This window comes from Eumetopias jubatus, unplaced genomic scaffold (genome assembly GCF_037043125.1).
Source record: "Eumetopias jubatus isolate StellerSeaLion01/CBP00866 unplaced genomic scaffold, mEumJub1_p1.0 scaffold_7, whole genome shotgun sequence".
NCBI classification, from domain to species: domain Eukaryota; kingdom Metazoa; phylum Chordata; class Mammalia; order Carnivora; family Otariidae; genus Eumetopias; species Eumetopias jubatus.
In genome coordinates this window covers 110,426,454-110,450,621 of record NW_028274813.1, presented here as the reverse complement: position 1 = coordinate 110,450,621, position 24,168 = coordinate 110,426,454, and the positions used below count along the sequence as shown (strand labels likewise).

At 38.0% G+C, this 24,168-nt stretch overlaps 1 protein-coding gene across 1 annotated transcript in view; it reads right to left on the bottom strand.

Annotated features, from left to right (window-relative positions):
* Positions 1–24,168, bottom strand: part of LRRC49 (leucine rich repeat containing 49) — a 172,436-nt gene that overhangs the window by 21,531 nt on the left and 126,737 nt on the right. Inside the window, exons 13-14 of the mRNA XM_028100496.2 lie at positions 17,140–17,377; positions 1,597–1,782 (exon numbers count right to left, since the gene is read on the bottom strand). Of these exons, the coding sequence (XP_027956297.1) occupies positions 1,597–1,782; positions 17,140–17,377 (424 nt within the window). The remainder of the gene's footprint in view (positions 1–1,596; positions 1,783–17,139; positions 17,378–24,168) is intronic.

Below are 24,168 nucleotides of genomic sequence, written 5' to 3'. Positions count from 1 at the left end.
CAAGGTTCAATCATAATTAATACATCTCTAGTAGTGATCCATGTCTGGGTAAATATACTACTTAGGTTAATGGGGTCAACAGTTTGGCCCTTAATGAAGGAGAATACTCACCCATAGACAAAATAATTATTCTACTTCCAGTCCAGGGGACTAAATACTAGTTCTGATCAATGACTCACAACCTCTCTGGGAAGTGCCAAGAGAATACACAAGAGTACACAAGACTGAACCAAATCTCTTGGGAACTAGCTGGAGAAATTAGTTGTCTGAAGGTTCCAGATTTGTCCTAACATCTTCGACAGATAGCTGATACTGTGGTCCTGAGCCTACGATGGCTGATGCAAATTTCACTTGGCTGCTGTACACTGACCCAGAGATCTCCAGTCTCTTAACACTCTACTAGATTTTTAGAGTGCTAGGCCAGAGGTACTTGTAGTGCATCAGCTGCAGGGAAATACAGTTGCTATTACCACCATGCTGGCAAACTTGGTTACAGCTCATTTTACAATAAGGAGGTCTTCTGAATGTTAAGAGATAATCGTAACAATACTAACAGCATAATATTAGAGATCTTCTTTCTTTGGAGGATTAATTTAAATTCAGTGCAGGAATTCCACAGGAGAGGAAGAAGCATAATTTCTCTTTTCTTCCAAAATAGTATTTAGAGAACATGGTCTTTGGATAGCAGGGTGATTACCCTTGTGACAAGCTTAGTGAAATCAATCTGAAAAATATCCTTTCACTAATAATATTCCAGGCCCGAGTTATACAGTGCAGGTAATCCACAGGCAGCTGTTACAAACTATTAACAAAGCAGTCCAACCATTTACATATGCTTGTTTTATTTCCTTTTTTTCTCATTTTTACTTTCTTTTTTACCTTTCTTCCTTATTTCTCCTTCTCATCTTTGTAAAATTATTTTTCTTTCCCTGCATACATTCTCTTTTTTTCTCACTTTATTCCTCCCTTCCTCTACCATGACCCTTATCAGCTGATCTTTGGATATTACTTCCCCATCCTTCTTATGTGTCCGGCAATCTGCAAAACACTTTGAATACAAAGATCACAGTACCTACATAAGTGTTCTTTTTTTTCTTAACTGTCATCCTACCAACATTTTACTTCTCTGAATGTTTACAAACAACAGTAAAAGTATTTGCTCTTCACCATGATTTGGTTACTATTTTTAAAGTCTGTCTAGTGCTTTAGAAGTTTTTTGATGGATGTTTAGCTTTTCAACACTGTAAATGTCAAGATTTGGGGAAAATCCACAATATTTCTCAAAAGTTCTACCATGGTGGGGCGCCTGGGTGGCTCAGTCGTTAAGCATCTGCCTTCGGCTCAGGTCATGATCCCAGGGTCCTGGGATCGAGCCCCGCATCGGGCTCCTTGCTCAGCGGGAAGCCTGCTTCTCCCTCTCCCACTCCTCCTGCTTGTGTTCCCTCTCTCACTGTCTCTCTCTGCCAAATAAATAAATGAAATCTTTAAAAAAAAAAAAAAGTTCTATCATGGTGACCAAATTTCCCGACCATTATTATGACTATTTCCCCTAAAAAGGAATATTTTAATTCTACAGTTGACTTATGTTTATCTTACCTCTGTCCCATTTATTTTCTGCATACTAAAATGGCTCAGCCTAAACAGTACATAGTATTTCCAGAGTGTAAAATTGACAACTGGATTTCCTTGAGGATCAATTGTCAACTGGTCGACACGGCGGAGTTGAGCTAGTGCATTAAACTGCTGCAGCATTACAAGATTTGTTTCCTTGAATTTAAGGTGCTGCAATAATAAAACACAAAAAAGAGCTGAACATTGAATTTAACCATCTTAAAAAATTAACATTAAAGCTTCACTGATCATTCCCCAAGAAATCTGTAAACTTTAGGCTTAACTAATATGTTTTCAATTACATTAAATCAACTGAATACTAAATTTACATAATTTTAGTCCATCTGATACATCATTGATGGAATCCATTAATCCACCCAGTATTGAATTCAAAGTGATTTCCCATCTGCAAAGGATGTCCCCCATTTACTAGCAAACTAGGATCCTTAAAATTAAATAAACATACAATAATTCAGACTTTTAGGCATTACAATGATTTTTATATGCTTTACACTGAAATTAAATCTACAAAGGAAAGACTAGAAATAAAACTTCCAGAACTTTATAAATACAGGGCTCACAATGCTTCTGAGAAGAATTAATTAGTCATTACTACCTGTATCTTGCCAGTTACTATTCAGGCTAGTTAAACTGGCCATGGGAAAGAAAATCACTGAAACTGAAATGCCTATGCAAGTGTTCTTTCTGTGAAATTGGATGCTCTTTTCTGAACATATTGTCTCCACTTCTATCTTCTTTAGGGAGGATGATGTGGCAAAAGAAAAAGAACTATAAGAGGGCAGGTGAAGGAAATCACTTGGCTAACAGAGAAAAACACAACAATAATAAAAACTCAAGGGAGAACTCAGTTTCTGCAAATACATACTAATAAGTAACATAATAGTACCACAAACAGCTAATTGGAAAAAGCTAATTTCTCAACCTTATTTTTTTTAAATTTTAGGGGCGCCTGGGTGGCTCAGTCCGTTAAGCGTCTGCCTTCGGCTCAGGTCATGATCCCAGGGTCCTGGGATCGAGCCCCACATCGGGCTCCCTGCTCCTCGGGAAGCCTGCTTCTCCTTCTCCCACTCCCCCTGCTTGTGTTCCCTCTCTCACTGTCTCTCTCTCTCTAATACATAAATAAAATCTTTAAAAAAAATTTTAATTCCAGTATAGTTAACAGTGTTATATTAGTTTCGGATGTACAATACAGTGATTCAATAATTCTATACATTACTCAGTGCTCATCGCGGTAAGGGTACTCTTAATTCCCTTCACCTATTTCACCCACTCCGCCACCCGCCCCCCTCTGGTAACCATCAGTTTGTTCTCTATAGTTAAGAGTCGGTTTTTTGATTTGTCTATTCTTTCCTTTATATATATCACATATATCCTTATATATATCACATATACATACATCCATACATTGGAATATTATTCAGCCATAAAAAGAAGGAAATCTTGCCATCTCTCTCTCTCTCTCTCTCTCACACACACACACACACACACAGACACATATCTGTTCATCTATGGACTGACATATTCTTTATCCATTCATTTGTGGATGGACACTTGGGCTGCTTCCATTGTTTGGCTATTATAAAAAATCCTGCAATAAATATAGGAGTCCGTATATTTTTTCAAATTAGTCTTTTCATATTCTTTGAATAAATACCTAGTAGTGCAATTACTAGATAGTAGAGTGGTTCTATTTTTAATTTTTGGAGAATCTCCATACTTCCTTCCACAGTGGCTGCAACAATTTGCATTCCCACCAACAGTGTGCAACGGTTCATTCCTTTCTCTCCACATCCTAGCCAACACCTGTTTCTTGTCTTTTTTTTAAATAATTTTTTATTGTTATGTTAATCACCATACATTACATTAGTTTTTGATGTACTGTTCCATGATTCATTGTTTGTGCATAACACCCAGTGCTCCACGCAGAACGTGCCCTCTTTAATACCCATCACCAGGCTAACCCATCCCCCCACCCCTTCCCCTCTAGAACCCTTAGTTTGTTTTTCAGAGTCCATCGTCTCTCATGGTTCGTCTCCCCCTCCGACTTACTCCCCTTCATTCTTCCCCTCCTGCTGTCTTCTTTTTTTTTTCTTAACATATATTGCATTATTTGTTTCAGAAGTACAGATCTGTGATTCATCAGTCTTGTACAATTCACAGTGCTCACCAAGGCACATACCCTCCCCAATTTCTATCACCCAGCCACCCCATCCCTCCCACCCCCCACCACTCCAGCAACCCTCAGTTTGTTTCCTGAGATTAAGAATTCCTCACATCAGTGAGGTCATATGATACATGTCTTTCTCTGATTGACTTATTTCACTCAGCATAACACCCTCCAGTTCCATCCACATTGTTGCAAATGGCAAGATCTCATTCCTTTTGATGGCTGCATAATATTCCATTGTGTGTATAGACCACATCTTCTTTATCCATTCATCTGTCGATGGACATCTTGGCTCTTTCCACAGTTTGGCTATTGTGGACATTGCTGCTATAAACATTGGGGTGCACGTACCCCTTCGGATCCCTACATTTGTATCTTTGGGGTAAATACCCAGTAGTGCAATTGCTGGACCGTATGGTAGCTCTATTTTCAACTGTTTGAGGAACCTCCATACTGTTTTCCAGAGTGGTTGCACCAGCTTGCATTCCCACCAACAGTGTAGGAGGGTTCCCCTTTCTCCGCATCCCCGCCAACATCTGTCGTTTCCTGACTTGTTCATTTTAGCCATTCTGACGGGTGTGAGGTGGTATCTCATTGAGGTTTTGATATGGATTTCCCTGATGCCGAGCGATGTTGAGCACTTTTTCATGTGTCTCTTGGCCATTTGGATGTCTTCTTTGGAAAACTGTCTGTTCATGTCTTCTGCCCATTTCTTGATTGGATTATTTGTTCTTTGGGTGTTGAGTTTGATAAGTTCTTCATAGATTTTGGATACTAGCCCTTTAGCTGATATGTCATTTGCAAATATTTTCTCCCATTCTGTCGGTTGTCTTTTGGTTTTGTGGACTGTTTCTATTGCTGTGCAAAAGATTTTTATCTTGATGAAATCCCAATAGTTCATTTTTGCCCTGGCTTCCCTTGCCTTTGGCGATGTTTCTAGGAAGAAGTTGCTGTGGCTGAGGTCAAAGAGGTTGCTGCCTGTCTTCTCCTTTAGGATTGTGATGGAATCCTGTCTCACGTTTAGGTCTTTCAACAATTTGAAGTCTATATTTGTGTGTGGTGTAAGGAAATGGTCCAATTTCATTCTTCTGCATGTGGCTGTCCAATTTTCTCAACACCATTTGTTGAAGAGACTGTCTTTTTTCCATTGGTCATTCTTTCCTGCTTTGTCAAATATTAGTTGACCATAGAGTGGAGGGTCCATTTCTGGGCTCTCGATTCTGTTCCATTGATCTATGTGTCTGTTTTTGTGCCAGTCCCATACTGTCTTGATGATGACAGCTTTGTACTAGAGCTGGAAGTCCGGAATTGTGATGCCGCCAGCTTTGCTGTTCTTTTTCAATATTCCTCTGGCTATTCGGGGTCTCTTCTGGTACCATACAAATTTTAGGATGATTTGTTCCATTTCTTTGAAAAAGGTGGATGGTATTTTGATGGGGATTACATTGAATGTGTAGATTGCTCTAGGTAGCACTGACATCTTCACAATGTTTGTTCTTCCAATCCATGAGCATGGGACGTTTTTCCATTTCTTTGTGTCTTCTTCAATTTCTTTCATGAGTATTTTATCGTTTTCTGAGTACAGATCCTTTGCCTCTTTGGTTACATTTCTTCCTAGGTATCTTATGGTTTTGGGTGCAATTGTAAATGGGATCGACTCCTTGATTTGTCTCTCTTCTGTCTTGTTGTTGGTGTATAGGAATGCCACTGATTTCTGTGCATTGATTTTATATCCTGCTACTTGACTGAATTCCTGTATGAGTTCTAGCAGTTTTGGGGTGGAGTCTTTTGGGTTTTCCACATACAGTATCCTATCATCTGCAAAGAGTGAGAGTTTGACTTCCTCTTTGCCGATTTGGATGCCTTTGATTTCTTTTTGGTGTCTGATTGCTGTGGCTAGGACTTCTAATACTATGTTGAATAACAGTGGTGAGAGTGGACATCCCTGCCGCGTTCCTGACCTTAGGGGAAAAGCTCTCAGCTTTTCCCCATTGAGAATGATGTTCGCTGTAGGTTTTTCATAGATGGCTTTTATGATATTGAGGTATGTACCCTCTATCCCTATACTCTGAAGAGTTTTGATCAAGAAAGGATGCTGTACTTTGTCAAATGCTTTTTCTGCATCTATTGAGAGGATCATATGATCCTTGTTCTTTCTTTTGTTAATATATTGTATCACATTGATTGATTTGCGGATGTTGAATCAACCTTGCAGCCCAGGGATAAATCCCACTTGGTCATGGTGAATAATCCTTTTAATGTACTGTTGGATCGTATTGCCTAGTATTTTGGTGAGAATTTTGGCATCCATGTTCATCGAGGATATTAGTCTGTAATTCTCCTTTTGGATGGGGTCTTTGTCTGGTTTTGGGATCAAGGTAATGCTGGCCTCATAAAATGAGTTTGGAAGTTTTCCTTCCATTTCTATTTTTTGGAACAGTTTCAGGAGAATAGGTATTAATTCTTCTTGAAATGTCTGAAAGAATTCCCCTGGGAAGCCATCTGGCCCTGGGCTTTTGTTTGTTAGATTTTTGATGACTGCTTCATTTTCCTTAGTGCTTATAGGCCTGTTCAGGTTTTCTATATCTTCCTGGTTCAATTTTGGTAGTTGATACATCTCTAGGAATGCACCCATTTCTTCCAGGTTATCTAATTTGCTGGCATAGAGTTGCTCATAATATATTCTTATAATTGTTTGTATGTCTTTGGTGTTGGTTGTGATCTCTCCTCTTTCATTCATGATTTTGTTGATTTGGGTCCTTTCTCTTTTCTTTTTGGTAAGTCTGGCCAGGGGTTTATCACTCTTGTTAATTCTTTCAAAGAACCAGCTCCTAGTTTCGTTGATCTGTTCTTGTGTTCTTTTGGTTGCTATTTCATTGATTTCTGCTCTGATATTTATGATTTCTCTTCTCCTGCTGGGTTTAGGCTTTATTTGCTGTTTTTCTCCAGCTCCTTTAGGTGTAGGGTTCGGTTGTGTATTTGAGACCTTTCTTGTTTCTTCAGAAAGGCTTGTATTGCTATATATTTTCCTCTCAGGACTGCCTTTGCTGTATCCCAAAGATTTTGAACAGTTGTGTTTTCATTTTCATTGGTTTCCATGACTTTTTTTACTTCTTCTTTAATTTCCTGGTTGACCCATTCATTCTTTAGTAGGATGCTCTTTAGCCTCCATGTATTTGAGTTCTTTCCGACTTTCCTCTTGTGGTTGAGTTCTAGTTTCAAAGCATTGTGGTCTGAAAATATGCCGGGAATAATCCCGATCTTTTGGTACCGGTTGAGACCTGATTTGTGACCTAGGATGTGATCAATTCTGGAGAATGTTCCAAGGGCACTAGAGAAGAATGTGTGTTCCGTTGCTTTGAGATGGAATGTTCTGAATATGTCTGTAAAGTCCATTTGGTCCAGTGTTTCATTTAAAGTCTTTATTTCCTTGTTGATCTTTTGCTTAGATGATCTGTCCATTTCAGTCAGGGGGGTGTTAAAGTCCCCCACTATTATTGTATTGTTGTCAGTGTGTTTCTTTGCTTTGTTATTAATTGCCTTACATAATTGCCTGCTCCCATGTTAGGGGCATAGATATTTACAATTGTTAGATCTTCTTGTTGGATAGACCCTTTAAGTAGGATATAGTGTCCTTCTTCATCTCTTATTACAGTCCTTGGATTAAAATCTAATTTGTCTGATATAAGGATTGCCACCCCAGCTTTCTTTTGGTGTCCATTAGCATGGTAAATGGTTTTCCATCCCCTCACTTTCAATGTGCGGGTGTCTTTGGGTCTAAAATGAGTCTCTTGCAGACAGCATATCGATGGGTCTTGTTTTTAAATCCAATCTGATAGCCTGTGTCTTTTGATTGGGGCATTTAGCACATTTACATTCAGGGTAACTATTGAAAGATATGAATTTAGTGCCATTGTATTGCCTGTAAGGTGACTGTGACTGTATATTGTCTGTGTTTCTTTCTGATCTATGCTGCTCTTAGGCTCTCTCTTTGCTTAGAGGACCCCTTTCAATATTTCATGTAGGGCTGCTTTTGTGTTTGCAAATTCCTTTAGTTTTTGTTTGTCCTGGAAGCTTTTTACCTCTCCTTCTATTTTCAATGACAGCCTAGCTGGATATAGTATTCTTGGCTGCATATTTTTCTCGTTTAGTGCTCTGAAGATATCATGCCAGTCCTTTCTGGCCTGCCAGGTCTCTGTGGATAGGTCTGTTGCCAATCTAATATTTCTACCATTGTAGGTTACGTATCTCTTCTCCCAAGCTGCTTTCAAGATTTTCTCTTTGTCTCTGAGACTCGTAAGTTTTACTATTAGATGTCGGGGTGTTGAACTATTTTTATTGATTTTGAGAGGGGTTCTCTGTGCCTCCTGGATTTTGATGCCTGTTTCCTTCCCCACATTAGGAAAGTTCTCTGCTATAATTTGCTCCAATATACCTTCTTCCCCTCTCTCTCTTTCTTCTTCTTCTGGGATCCCAATTATTCTAATGTTGTTTTGTCTTATCGTATCGCTTATCTCTCGAATTCTGCCCTCGTCATCCTGTAGTTGTTTATCTCTCTTTTTCTCAGCCTCTTTATTTTCTATCATTTGGTCTTCTGTATTGCTGATCCTCTCTTCTGCCTCATTTATCCTAGCAGTTAGTGCCCCCATTTTTGATTGCACCTCATTAATAGCCTTTTTGATTTCAACTTGGTTAGATTTTAGTTCTTTTATTTCTCCAGAAAGGGTTTCTCTAATAACTTCCACACTTTTTTTAAGCCCAGCTAGTATCTTTAAAGTCATGATTCTGAACTCTAGGTCCAACATCGTACTAATGTCTGTATTGAGTAGGTCCCTGGCAGATGGTACTACCTCTTGTTCTTTTTGCTGAGGTGATTTTTTTCGTCTTGTCATTTTGTCCAGAGGAGAACAGATGAATGAGAGAACAGAATGCTAACAGGTTAACAACGTCTCCAGCAAATATACTCTATACAAATCAGAAAAGACCTGAAACCAGGGGACAAGAAAGGGAAAGAAAGAAGAGAAAAAAAAAAAAAGGAAAAAGAAAAAGATAAAAACAAACAAAAACAGAACAAAACTAAAAAAAAACAGATCAAATATGATCAAGCTAGTGCATAGATCAGTGCCACACACTAGCTTTTGGGCATATTTTGGTCTGTTAGAAGAAAGTGCCTGCTAAAATTTTAAAGGAAGAAAGACTTATATATGTACAAAATAAGGGTTGATACAATGAAGGGATGGAAGATGACTGTAAAGACGAAAATTATAAAAGATTTTATAAAAGGAATTGATAAGTTGTTTTTAAAAAGAAAGAAGATTTAAAAAGAAAAAGAAAAAAGAAAAAAAGGAAAAAAAAAGGGAGAGAATGTGATCAGGCAGGAGAATAGAACAAAGCCCTACACTAGTGATTTAGGGTGTATTTTGATCTGTTATAAGAAATTGTATCTCAAAATTTTAAAGAGAGAACAACTTATTTATAAATGCCAAAAATAAGGGTAACTACTATGAAGGGATAAAATTATGACTCTAAAAATGAAAAATAAAAAATGTTTTTTTAAAAAAGAGATTGATAAGATGTTGTTTGAAAAAGAAAAATTTAAAAAAAACAGTTAAAAAATTAACTTTGAAAAACAAATGAATTATGGTAAAAAAAAAGCCATGAATTCTATGTGCAGTATTCCCCTAGCGCCGGAGTTCTCCCGTTCTCCTTGATCGGTAAACTTGGTCTTGGCTTGCTGGCTGTTCGTGCTGATCTTCTGGGGGAGGGGCCTGTTGCCGTGGTTCCCAAATGTCTTTGCCGGAGATGGAATTGCCCCGCCCTTGTAAGTCCGGGCTAAGCAAGCTGCTCCTGTTTGCTCTCAGGAGCTTTTGTTCCCTGCAAGCTCTCGGTACAGCTTTGGAGGACCAGGGTGAAAATGGTGGCCTCCCAATCTCCGCCCAGAGCAGCTGAGAACTCGGGGCCCCGCTCCTCAGTGCACCCCCAGAGAAAAGCAGTCACTCCCGTCTCCCTGGTCTCCGGCTGCACTCCGTGCTCACCCGGCCTCTGACCGAGCGTCTCTATGTCTGGCACCCGACCGCACGTGGAGTTTCCAAACCCAGCAGATCCCTGCAGTGCAGTTCCGCGCCACTCCTCCCGGGGCAGGAAGGGGAGTCTCCCTGGCTCTGCCGCTTGTTGGGTCCCTGCTGGAGGAGCAGTGGCCCGACTGGGCCGCGGATCACAGTTTATGGCCACCCCGAGCTGAGAGCCCCCGTCTCTGCTCCGTCTCTGCACCCGGCTTCCCCGCTCTGATACCCGGGGGCTCTGCTGCACTCAGGCACCCCCGGTCTTTCTGTGACCCCGAGGGTCCTGAGACCACACTGTCCCGTGAGGGTTCCACCTCCCGCTTAGCCACTGGAGCGACGTCCCTCAGCGGAGCCGACTTCTAAAAGGTCCGATTTTGTGCTCCGCGGCTCTATCACTTGCCAGAAGCGGCCCACGGAGGCCCCCTCCCCCGCCGTCTATCCTCCCGAATATCGCCTCGGATTCACTTCTCCGAACGTCCTACCTTCCAGTAAGTGGTCGCTTCTCTGTTCAGAGTGTTGTTACTCTTCTTATCTTCGATCTCCTGTTGAGTTCGTAGGTGTTCAGAATGGTTTGATCCCTATTCAGCTGAATTCCTGAGACCAGACGAAATCCAGGTCTCCTACTCCTCCGCCATCTTGCTCCGCCCCCATTTCTTGTCTTTTTGATTTTAGCCATTCTGCTGATGTGAGCTGACATTTCATTGTGTTTTTTACTGCATTTCCCTGCTGATGAGTGATGTTGAGCATCTTTTCATGTGTCTGTTGGCCATCTGTTTGTCTTTGGAGAAATGTCTGTTCATGTCTTCTGCCCATTTTTAAATTAGATTATTTGTGTATCTGGTGTTGAGTTGTATAAATTCCTTATACATTTTGGATACTGACCATTTACTGGATGTCATTTGCAAATATCTTCTCCCATTCAGTAGGTTGACTTTTAGTTTCATTGATTGTTTCCTTTTTTGTGCAGAAGCTTTTCATTTTTATATATTCCCAATAGTTTATTTTTACTTTTGTTTGTTACTTTTGCCTCAGGAGACCTATCTAGAAAGAAGTTGCTTCAGCCAATGTGAATTTAGTTACTGCCTTTGTTCCCTTCTAGGATTTTTATGATTTCAGGTCTCACATTTAGGTCCTTAATCATTATGAGTTTATTTTTGTTTATGGTGTAAGAAACTGTTCCACTTTTGGGGCACCCGGGTGGCTCAGTTGGTTAAACGGCTGCCTTCAGCACAGGTCATGATCTCAGGGTCCTGGGATCGAGCCCCTTATCAGACTCCCCTCCCTACTTGGTGGGGAGTCTGCTTCTCCCTCTCCCTCTGCTGCTCTCTCACTCATGGCCCTCTCTCTCTCAAATAAATGAATAAAATCTTAAGAAAAAAAAGTGGTCCAGTTTCATTCTTTTGCATGTAGCTGTCTAGTTTTCCCAACACTTGTTGAAAAGACTGTCTTTTCTTCATTGCATATACTTGCTTCCTTTGTCGAAGACTGATTAACTATATAATCATGGGTTTATTTCTATGCTCTCTATTCTGTTCCACTGATTTATGTGTGTATTTTTGTGCCAATACCATATTGTTTTGATTACTACAACTTTGGGATTGTGATACCTCTAGTTTTGTTTTTCAAGATTGCTTTAGTTATTTAGGTTTCTTTATGGTTTGTTCTAGCTCTGTGAAAAATGTTGGTGGTATTTTGATAGGGATTGCATTAAATCTGTAGATTGCTTTGGGTACTATGGACATTTTAACAATATTTTTTCTTCCAATCCATGAACACGGAATACCTTTCCATTTCTTTGTGTCATCTTCAATTTCTTTCATGAATGTTTTATAGTTTTCAGAGTACAGGTCTTTCACCTCCTTGGTTAAATTTATTCCTAGATAGTTTCTTCTTTTTGATGCCATTATAAATAGGATTGTTTTCTTAATTTCTCTGCTACTTCATTATTGGTGTATAGAAATGAAAGGGATTTCTGTATATTGATTTTGTATCTTGCAACCTTACTGAATTCATTTATCAGTTCTAGTAGTTTTTGGTGGAGTCTGTTAGGTTTTCTATGTGTAGTATCATGGCATCTGCAATCAGTTAAAGTTTTACTTCTTCCTTACCAATTTGGTTGTCTTTTATTTATTTTCTTATCAAATTGCGGTGGCTAGGACTTCCAGTACTCTTGAATAAAAGTGGTGAGAGTGGACATCCTGGTCTTGTTTATGATCTTAGGGGAAAAGCTCTCAGTTTTTCACCATTGAGTATGATGTTAGCTATGGGTTTTCATATATGGCCTTTATCATGTTAAGGTATAACAACTACTTTGTTGAGGGTTTTTATCATGAATGAATGCTGTACTTTGTCAAATGCTTTATCTCGATCTACTGAAATGATGATTTTTTAAAAAAGATTTTATTTAATTAATTAATTAATTTAATTGACAGAGAGAGAGAGAGACAGCGAGACAGGGAACACAAGCAGGGGGAGTGGGGGAAGGAGAAACAGGCTTCCTGCTGAGCAGGGAGCCCAATGCAGGGCTCGATCCCAGGATCCTGGGATCATGACCTGAGCTGACAGCAGTCGCTTAACCAACTGAGCCACCCAGGCACCCTGATCGTGTGATTTTTATCCTCTCTCTTGTTGAGGTAATGTATCACATTGATTGATCTGTGATTCAGTAGAATCACCCTTGCAATCCTGGGATTAAATCCCACCTGATTGTGGTGAATAATTTTTTTAATGTATTGTTGGATTTGGTTTGCTAGTATTTTGTTGATGACTTTTGCATCTATGTTCATCAAAAATATTTGTCTGTAGCTCTCTTTTTTTGTATGTCTTTTTCTGGTTTTGGTATCAGGGTAATGCTAGCCTCATAGAATGAATTTGGAAGCCTTTCCTTACTCTTCTATTTTTTTGAATAGTTTGAGAAGAATAGGTATTAACTTGTCTTTAAATGTTTGGTAGAGGGGCGCCTGGGTGGCTCAGTCGGTTAAGCATCTGCCTTCAGCTCAGGTCATGATCCCAGGGTCCTGGGATCGAGTCCCACAACGGGCTCCTTGCTCAGCAAGGAGCCTGCTTCTCCCTCTGCCTGCCTCTGTCTCTCTCTCTGATAAATAAAATCTTTAAAAAAAAATAAAAAATAAAAATAAATGTTTGGTAGAATTCACCTGTGAAACTCTCTGATCCTGGACTTTGGTTTGTTGGAAGGTTTTGATTACTGATTCAATTTCATTGCTGGTAATCGGTCTGTTCAAATTTCCTATTTCTTCCTGATTCAGTTTTGGGAGTTTATATGTTTCTAGAATTTATAAATTACTCCTAGGTTATCCAGTTTGTTGGCATATAATTTTTTATAATATTCTCTTATAATCTTTTGTTCTTTCTTTGGTTTCAGTTGTTATTTCTCTTCTTTCATTTCTGATTTTATTTGAGTTCTCTCTCTCTCTCTCTCTCTCATCAATCTGGCTAAACGTTTTTTAATTTTGTTGATCTCTTCAAAGAACCAGCTCCTGGTTTCATTCATTTGTTCTATTGGTTTTTTTTTTAATTTCTATTTCACTTATTTCTGCTCTAATCTTTATTATTTCCTTCCTTCTATTCATTTTGGGTTTTGTTTGTTCTTCTTTTTCCAGCTCCTTTTCCATCAACAAGATTAGGTTGTTTGAGATTTTTCTCACTTCCTGGGGTAGACCTGTACTGCTCTAAACTTCCCTCTTAGAACAGCTTTTACTACTGCATCCTAAAGATTTTGGACCACTGTGTTTTCATTTTCATTTGTCTCCACGTATTTTTTGATTTCCTCTTTGATTTCTTGGTTGACCCATTCACTGTTTAGTAGAATGTTATTTAACCTCCATGTATTTGTGTTCTTTCCTGATTTTTTCTTATGGTTGATTTCTAGTTTCGTAGTGTTGTGATCAGAAGAGATGCATGGTATGACTTCAGTCTTTTTGAATTTGTTGAGACTTGTTTTGCGGCCTAACACATGATCTATTCCAGAGAAAGTTCCACGTGCACTTGAAAAGAACGTGTGTTCTGCTGTTTAGAATGAAATGTCCTGAATATATCTGTTAGATCCATCTGGTCCAATGTGTCCTTCAAAGCCTCTTTTTCCTTGATGATTTTCCATTTGGATGATCTATCCATTGATGTAAATGGGGTGTTAAAGTCCCCTACTATTATTGTACTACTATTGATTACTTCTTTTATGTTTGTTTTTAGCTGCTTTATATATTTGGGTGCTCCCATGTTGGGTGCATAAATATTTACAACTGTTACATCTTCTTGTTGGATTGTTCCCTTTGTTATTGTATAGTGTCTCTGTCTTTTGTTACAGTCTTTGTTTTAATGTCTATTTTGTCTGATATAAGTATTGCTACCCCAGCTTTCTTTTCACTTTCATTCGAATGATAAATGCTTTTCCATCCCTTCACTTTCAATCAGCAGGTGTCCTCAGATCTGAAAAGAGTCTCTTGTAGGCAGCATATAGATGGGTCTTGCTTTTTTATCCATTCCATCACCCTATGTCTTTTGATTGGAGCACAGTCTATTTCCCTTTGAAGTAATTATTGATGGGTAGTACTTATTGCCATTTTGTTGCATGTTTTATATTTGTTTTAGTAGTTCCGCCTGTTCCTTTCTTCTCTTGCTCTCTTCTCTCATGGTTTGCTGACTTTCTTTAGTGATATACTTGGATTTCTTTCTATTTTGCATATCTATTACTGGTTTTTGATTTGTGATTACCATTAGATTTATATATAACATCTTACACATATAGCAGTCTCTATTAAGTTGATGGTTCCTTAAGTTTGAACCCATTATAAAAGCACTAAAATTTTACTCCTCTCCCCTCCACATTTTAGGTATTTCGTGTCATACTTTACATCCTTCTTTGGAGTCTTTGACTGACTTTTATGGATATACTTAATTTTACTGCTTTTGTGCTTCCTACTTTTCTTATTCCTGCTTATAGTCTTTCCTCTCCACTCAGAGTCCCCTTTAACATTTGTTGTAGGGCTGGTTTAGTGGTGATGAATTCTTTTAATTTTTGTTTGTCTGGGAATTTCTTTATCTCTCCTTCTATTCTGAATGATAGCCTTGCTGAATAGGTCATTCTTCATTGCAGGTTTTTTTCTGTCAGTATTTTGAAGATATCATGCCACTCCTTTCTGCCCTGCAAAACTTCTGCTGAAAAAATGTCCTGTACAAGTATCCCTTGTACGTAACTGTTTTCTCTTCTCTTGCTGCTTTCAAAATTCTCTCTTTACCACTACTTTTTGCCATTTTAATTACTATTGTCTTGGGGTGGACCTCCTTGGGTGCTTTTGCTGTGGGCTCTCTATGCCTCCTGAATCTGGATTTCTGTTTCTTTCCCCAGATTTGGGAAGTTTTCAGCTATTATTTCTTCAAATAAATTTTCTGCTCCCTTTTCTCTGTCTTCCTCTTCTGGGGTCCCTACTGTGTGAATGTTATTAATGCTTGAGGGTGTTGCTGAGTTCCCTTAGTTTATTTTCATTTTTCATTATTCTTTTTCTCTCCCCTGTTCAGCTGATTGTTTTCCCTTACTCTGTCCTCCAGATTGCTGATCTGTTCCTCTGCTTCTTCTAGTCTACTATTTATTCCATTTAGTGTATTTTTAATTTTAATTACTGAGTTCTTCATCTCTGATTGGTTCTTTTTTTATGTTTTTTATCTCTTTGTTGAGGGTCTCTCTGAGGTCCTCCACTCTTTTCTCAAGTCCAATGAGTATCTTTATGACCATTACTTTAAATTCTCTATCAGATACATTACTTATCTCCATTTCAAAAATTTAGCTCTCTTGTGATTTTGTCTTGTTCTTTCATTTGGGAAGTATTTTTCTGTCTCCTGTTCCAACTCTCTGCATCTGTTTCTGTGTGTTGAAAAAGTCAGCTCATCTCCTGCTCTTGAAAGTAGCAGCCTTAGGAAGAGGGCCTGTAGTGCCCTTGCAGAGCAATGTCCCCTGTTCCACAGAACCCAGTGTTTCAGTGGTGTCTCTTATGTGTGTTGCATACGTGCCCTACTATTGTGGCTAAGCTGTGTTTGCCTTCAGTCCAGCCATCTGCAAAGGCTCTCTTTGCCTGTCTGGGGCCACCACGGGTTTGAGTTGAGTCAGACCAGGTGTCTGCCAGAGATGCAGTAGCACTGAACTGCAGGGTACTTTCCCTGTGTTGTCCTCTGAGAAGCTTTCATTGGTGGGCAAGGCCTGCAGTCAGACCTGATATCTGCCCCCAGCCCATTGCTGGTGCCACAGTCAGACTGGTGTGTATGGTTATCTTCCCCTCTGCCCAGGGCAGTAGTCATTTTAGAGTGGTGTTGTCCCATTTTGGGGCTGCTTGCACAGTGCCAGGGTTGTGGCACCACTTTGGATGGGCTCTGGTCAAGGGTGTATTAGAAGGGGCAGGTCCCACAGGAGAGTGCAGGTGTAGGGCTCATGGTGCCAGCAAGGTCTGCATCCATCCACTGCAGGAGGGGACCTGCAGCCACTCAGGAAACCTCCTGCCCAGGCGAGGATGGAGGGGGCATGTTCACAGAAGTCTGCAGGGATGGGGCATGCCGTTCACAAGCTAGGTGGAGAGTGCTGGTATTGTGCTAGTTCCTGCAGGTGTCTGTGTATCTAGGCTGTGGAGTGGGAGAGGAAAATGGCACCTGCCATTATCTTCCTACCTGTCTCTGCCCTCCCTACCCTCTTCAATGTGTCCTCTTTTTTACATTTAGTCGTGGAGAGTCTGTTCTGCCAGTCTTCAGGTCATTTTCTGGGTTATTATACTGATGTGGGTGTTATCTAGCTGTATCCACAGGATGAGGTGAACTTAGGATCTTCCTATTCCACCATTTCCCCTTCTCAAACTAATTTTAAATGAGCTATTAAAATTATTTTAAATGTTGTTAAGGGACTACTGTAAGAATTATATATAAATATACATGTCCCATTAATAACAGATAGAATAAACGAATACATAATATAGGGATTAGGTGAGGTCCTGATGAATGCTTTATAAAGTAGAAATACATAATTTGAATAAAATTATATTGGTCCTTTATACTCCATAAAGAATCATTTTATAGAGAGATAATTTCTAATATTAACAGAAAACTGCAAGGCCATTTATGACTACTAATTTAAATCCCAGATCCAGAAAATCAACACAAAAGCTTAGTCTCCCTGCCAGATAGAAACTGCATAAATAAAAGTTAAAACAGGTCTTTGGCCTGAACACACAAGTCATGACTGCGAGTAATTCAAATATACTACTAAAAGGAAATGTTTACCAGAGAATTAGGAAATTTAATCTTCAATTTGGGAAGCACTTGGACGATTTCATCAAATTCTATGAAAGTGAAGGACACTGTTGTCACCATTCCTGCTGTTTGAACACTCCAATTCCGATCTAGAGATTCCAGTGCTCCTGAGCCATACAGGGAAAGTGTGTCCCCATCCACTTCAACAAGGTGTGTATCTGTGACAGATAAACCCTGTAAAGCATTGGTGAGTCCTGAGTCCAGAGACCTGGAAAATGCAACATACAATTTTAAATGAAAGTCTTATTATGAAAAGTAAATAAGAGACAATAAAAACCTGTTGGCAAAGGTATTTGAAATTTTATATTCTTTTTTTTTTGTTTCAATAATTAAACCCAGAGCACCAAAGATTAAATTTCAATAGAATATTGGGACGTTTTGTATTCTTCTAGCTACACATTTTAATTCAAAAAGGGCACATGTGAACAAAAAGATACCACTTTAAGCCCAAATTATTTATATCAATTAAAGGTAATTGATATCCTATTTAGTTTTAAAACAATCGATTTAGTATATCATGGATATCTTTTCATGTTAGTACAAATATGTTTTCCTAATCTAAAAAGTATTCCACTGTCTAGCAAAAAAAACCCTCCATTTTTCAGAATACTATTTCTATATTAAGAACCATATAATATAAAGTATATTTATAAAACACTTGGGAAGACACATAATTACTGTTAACAATAGTTTACCTCCCAGAAGCTAGATTAAGGGGTAACTCTGATTTTCTATTTTTGAATGCCTCATTGTTGTTTGACATTTTGCAATTGTATACTACAGTTACAAGCAGTAAAATTAATATTTATTCCCCATTTTTAAATAAAAAATGAAAAATAATTCACTATTTAATATCTCTCTCTACATATGTATACATACACAGACACACATATATAATATACACAAAATCACTTCACATACTCTACTGAAAATGATAATAGTTACTATTTCCAAAGTAGGGGCCACATTTTCTGCAAAAGGTACCCAAATAATAGCCACAGAAAAAAAGAAATAGCTCAATCCAATTCATATTTTCTGATTTGTGAATAGAGACATAACTATTTATTTTACCCAATCTCAAAATTCAAACAATGCTTGGCTTTTGTTTGTTTTCATTCTGCTATTTTTGCTTTCTAGCAGTATTTATTTGCCCTTACTAATATTAGTACTTTACCTTCCTTTGTGCTCCTATGAACTTTTATATACTCCTCCAATATATCACTTCTCTTACTATATCATAATTATATGTTTACAATTTGCCTTCTCTATCAGTGAATTCCTTGAGGCTAAAGACTATATTTTCTCATCTTTGGGGCTCTGGGGCCTGGTAATGGGCTTTTCACAATGTATGCTGAATAAATGAATTATTAAAGATCTAAAATTTTTTATAATGCTGGTATTGGAGGAGAAGACTGATAAACCATTACCTTGTTGGTTTATTATGTTTCACTGGACTTATATACACTTCTTACAGAGGCACCAGTTAACCTGTAACACATCTGTGTATACAATAACAAGCTGGGTAGTAACAGTCAATTTGAAGTGAATATGCAACCAAGAAAATACAAAGAGTCTTTATTTCTGCCAGACTAGTGCTGAAGACAATGATTATTATATGACAGCAGTTAGACATTCAACGAGCAGTAGTATTTGAATAACCTATAATCCTAGAAAGGTAAAAGCTGATAACAGAACAAAAATAAGATGGAATTAAGAGTTCCTTATAATGTACTTTGTGTGATAGCTTTGTGTTGAGCTATGTAAAGCATACAATAATTTCTGGAATAAGATAAAGAATAGGCGTTCTATTTCACTGCCACCAAAATATAGAAGGCTTGCTGAAGAGAGTGCACACCCCTGTTACAGCACTTAGCACACTGCATGGCAATTACCTGCTTGTCTGTCTCTCTTACCAAACACTGTGATCCTTGAGTGCTCCAACTTTGCCACATTAGTAGATCCAGCATCTAGCACAGCTCCTGGCACATGTTGTGTTCAGTAAATATTTCTTGAATGAATTAATGAAGTGAGACAATTACGAAGTTTTTAATGACTGTCTCTTGAATCTTAAGAAGGATGTTCTGACTATAAGCTGTGGTTTCAGCAAAGGGGCAGAATCAGTGATACAGATACAGATTATAAGGGTTAGCAAGGTTTTCTCAGGTGAGGCAAAGGCAAATAATGAAGAAATAAGTTCAAGGCAAGAAAAAAAAACCCTAGCTAGTTGATATAGTGATGCCTAATGGCCATGATATCCAGCAAACCAAGTTCATTTTAATGTAAAAATGATGGGGAATCACAGCTATGAATAGTCTTTTGGAAGTGTATTGCCTTTCTTTTTCTTTTCCATAGGATTAAAAGTTAAAGAATATAAACTCCAACATAAAAGTCTTTCATCAGAAAGGGATTATTTATTTTGTGTAAAGGTTTGTCAAGCAAACTATCAGGAAAATAAGTGAAATAATAAATAAGCCTACACTCAGCAAAAACAGTAATATGGTTACAAAAGAAAGCAGAAGTAATCTCTAACTTACATAGATTTCACATGGGCATTCTGTAAAAAACAAATGGTGAGTTTTCTGGGCTATAGAAAGGTTCATCCTTCTCAACAGGATATGTAGCACCTGTTAAACAGGTCACACAATAGCTCACCCATTTCAGTTATTTTCTGAATGAGGCATGAGTTTCGCCTCAAACTCTGGCCAACATAGAGTAGAGGAACCTGTTCTTCGGGGAAGGTGTGCTCTGATTTGCAGAAAAAATTACTTGGAAAGTTTGCTAAAAATTTGTTTACATGTTGAGGATTATCCCTTCAGTTTTCCTTGTATGCTTGGTTGGTGTGTCCACATTTTTGCAGTTATACATACACACATATTATTTCATTAGTTCATTTATTTAGCAAACATTTGCTGAAACCCCATTATATACAGGGCACGGCTAAGGATTCTGGCATAGGCAACTACCTCATCTGTATTGATAAGGACAGTCAGTATAGAGATCATGTACAACTGTTGAGTATATCAAAACTTTTCCTCACTTTTATAGGGCTATAGTCCCAGAAATATAACTGCTCTAATCATACTCTGCAATTAATTTAATAAACACATGAAATAAAATTAAACTGAAATGACCTCAACCTCTCTCAAACAAATTGGTTTATCTGTAGAGCTTACTATGTGTCTGGTATTATGATAGGCACTGGGGATATAAAGATAAATTAAGACTTACTTGCCCTTAAAGAGCTCCCAATATGGATGGGGGGTAGAGAACAAGACAAATATATATATTCATCATAATACAATATGCTCATTTTCATATACTGAGTATTTAAATGATATGCTATGAGAATATAGAGGAAGGAATTCTTCTAGTGGGGAGAAGTCAGTTTTCAAAAGGAGGTAGCATTTGAACTCGTCCTTGAAAGATGAATAGTAGAATTTCACCAGAATTAGAAGGAAGAAGCACTCTTCAGGCAAGAAAAACTAAATGAAGAAAGGCATAGAAGCCTAATTACATATACCATATTCAGGTAAGAACAATTTCAATATGGCTAAAACACTGAAACATATGGAAGAGTTGCAGCTGAAGATGAAGCTGAAGAGTCAGATTTTATCCTATGAGGTTGAAGAGCAGAAAAAGTAATAGAAGAGCAAAATAAAAAGGTAACAGGACCATATTTGATTCACATTTTTAAGCATCTCCAATGTGTCTCCATGGAGCTAGGTGCTGGTGCTGGTTACAAAGATGAACAAGACATTTCTTGATCCTCAAGGCGCTACCTCAGAGAGAGAAGTTGGCCAACTTTGTGGAAGATGTAGCAAGGAGAGGCTGGATGGAGAGATTAGATTAGTAGGAAAAGCAGTGCTATGGTGTTGACTAGATCATATAAGGGCATAACAGAAAGGAGGTCATGGTAGTGGAAATGGAATTGGCAAGAACACCAGACAGACCTTAGTTCAAATCCCAGATCTGCCACTGATAAACAGAGGACTTAGGGAGCAAGTTAGTTTCTTTGTAGTTTCAGTTCCTTGTACGTAAATGGTGAATATAATACATATCTTTTCAAATTTGTTATAAACTAGGAAGTATTTCAAAACCATATCTCATGCTCTCAGCTCAATACAATTTAGTGATTATTATTAATAAAAGAAGAGAACATAGATATAACATGTTTAAGAAAAAATAAAAGCAGAACTTAGTGACTGACATTGGGGAATAAAGGAGAGGAAAGCATCAAATATTGCTCAAATTTTTAGAGTAGGTGACTGGATCAAGTGGTCTAGTTTTCAACCCCTGTCTAGTCTAAGTTAACACTCTGAGAAATGTGGCATTCTTCTATCGAGGATCCATGTTTTAAAAAAATTTGTTTTCCCATAAAGCCCAATACATTTCCACGTATACTTCCCACCTCAAATATTTACTGAACAGTAGGCAATCTGCCATCAAAGAGGAATTCTCTTCAAGGTCTTCACAATCAAGTTGTTAATTACAAGTACAAGTGTTCATTTAATCACTTGATCTTTATACAGAATGAGTCAGAAAAATATTCTATGCCTTCTTGATTAGTATAGTACTCTAAGAAAAGAGGGGTAATTAATTTAATGCAATAAAGTAATGAGTCCCTGAAAGCCAGGCTAAAAAATGAATATACTCTTAAATGCCTAAATGGAAAAAAAAAAGACAGTATTTCAGAGGATTATGGGGTTTTCTGGTGTGTTTTTAAAAATCTTTAGGCTTTCTATAACAAGCTAGAACAGAAAGACTTAAGATATTTCGGAAGATTCTTTTCCCAATGAATAAGTGGTGCTGATTCCTATAATAACGTATTTTATGAATTTCTATTACAACATTTGTACGTGTGGAAATTCATTTTATGCATTATATTTTATTATGGTAGTGTTGGCTAAAGTACCACAGTCTTCATAGACAGGAAATGACCAAAAAAAACCAGCTTCACTGCATGCATCCAATGTAAGCAAAGAAAACATTACACCAAGTACTTTCCCATTTCTGGCAGGGGAAAGAAACCTGCAATATGTCATTTTACTGTAGAGCTGTCCCAAGTACAGTGAACAGTGAAATCATTAATGGGATATACCAAAGTTTTACAGAATTTCTTCTCTTTATGTGCCTATAATTTTTTCATGGATACTTGTTTCCAGGCATTTGTTACACACCCATAGGTCAAAGGTCACAGATACTCTGAATTAGCCACTTTTTTGGCATTATGAAAAACTAAAGACTATAAATGGGACTGTTAAAAATGGAAAAACTTATGTAGTATTAAAAAACAAATTGGAACCCTAAGGAAGGGACTTTGTGACCCTCTAGCTTTCTACCTTCAGAAAGAGTAAGGCTTTAATCATTTTAGAAAGATGAAATTTAATTACATTTTTAAAGATAGAGAATATAGTAACACAACTTCTAAAATTTAAAACATTTCACTGTATACTTTCAGATAAACTAGCACAAAGACTGAACACATGTGTTTGAAATCTCCCTCTAAAACCCCATTAAAGTAATTGAACTGATACAAACCCATAACAACAAGTACAACAGTTGGGGGTGGGGGAGGGACAATCTGCTGTAAGAAGTTTCAGAAAATTTCTGGAAGCTGGAAAGTAAAGAATGTTGAATGATGAAGAAAAACAAAGGAAGTTATTGTTTGGAATATGCACTGGGGACAAGAACAAAGATGATAGCCAAACTGCCCAGGAGGACTTTTGGAAAGGAGAGAACAGTAGATATGATAGAAGATGGGAGTAGAAGTAAGACTGAATACGGGGGCTTTAATTGAAGATCTGTTAAAGGACCCTACCACCAACTTCTCCCACTGTCAATAAAACAGGCCGAGTGGCATTGCAGATCAGTGGGAGAAGGAAAGAACACTCAGTATGTAGCAGTAGGGCAATTGGTTACTCCTAATGAGAAAAACAAACAAATCAGACCTCAATCTCACTTAAAAATCAATTCCAAGTGTAATAAAAACTAAAATATGAAAAGCGAAATTTTAAACCTATTTAGGAAGACAAAATTGGAGGATATTTTTATAATCTCAATGTAGTAAAGGATTGTTTTTTTCTTAAATACAACCCAAATGGGTAAACCATAAAAGAGAAGATATATATATTGGGTATCTTCAAGATACAAATGTTATTTAAAGGCAAAGACGTTATGAGAATGCTTGGGGGAAAGCAGAGAGTGAAAAGAAGGCCCAGGACTAAAATCTGAGTAACTCTACCATCTGGAGAAGGACTTGAGGATATTAGAAAGATACATAAGGCAAGAAAAAGCTACTAGTAATATGATGTAAAATAATAAACTGTAAACAATGGTCCAAAAGGAAATCATAAGACTAAATTAGGTCAGGGAGATAGCAGGCTTCAAGAAGAGTAAATTCCTTTCAATAGATAAACAAGAAGTTCAAAGAAACTGGAATGTAGTAAAGGCAGCATAAATTTTTTTGTTTATTTTTTTTAAGATTTTATTTATTTATTTTGACAGAGAGAGACACAGCGAGAGAGGGAACACAAGCAGGGGGAGTGGGAGAGGGAGAAGCAGGCTCCCCTCCGAGCAGGGAGCCCAGTGCGGGGCTCGATCCCAGGACCCTGGGATCATGACCTGAGCCGAAGGCAGACGCTTAACAACTGAGCCACCCAGGCGCCCCCAAGTTCCTTTGTTTAATTAATAATAATTAATTAATCCTCCGCAGAAGGCAGAGGATGCCATATTTGTGGTGCTGAAAGAAAAAACTTTCAACCAAGAATTCTATATCCAGCAAAGCTGCACTATGAAATGGAGAAATTAAGACATTTCCAGATAAACAAAAGCTGTGAGAGTTCATTGCTAGTACATGTGCCCTACAAGAAATGCTAAAGTAGTTGCTTAGATTGAAATAAAAGGACACTAGACAGTAACTCAAAGCCATATGAAGAAATAAAGAATATCAGAAAAGGTAATTACACAGGTAAATATAAAAGCCAATATAACTGCATTTTT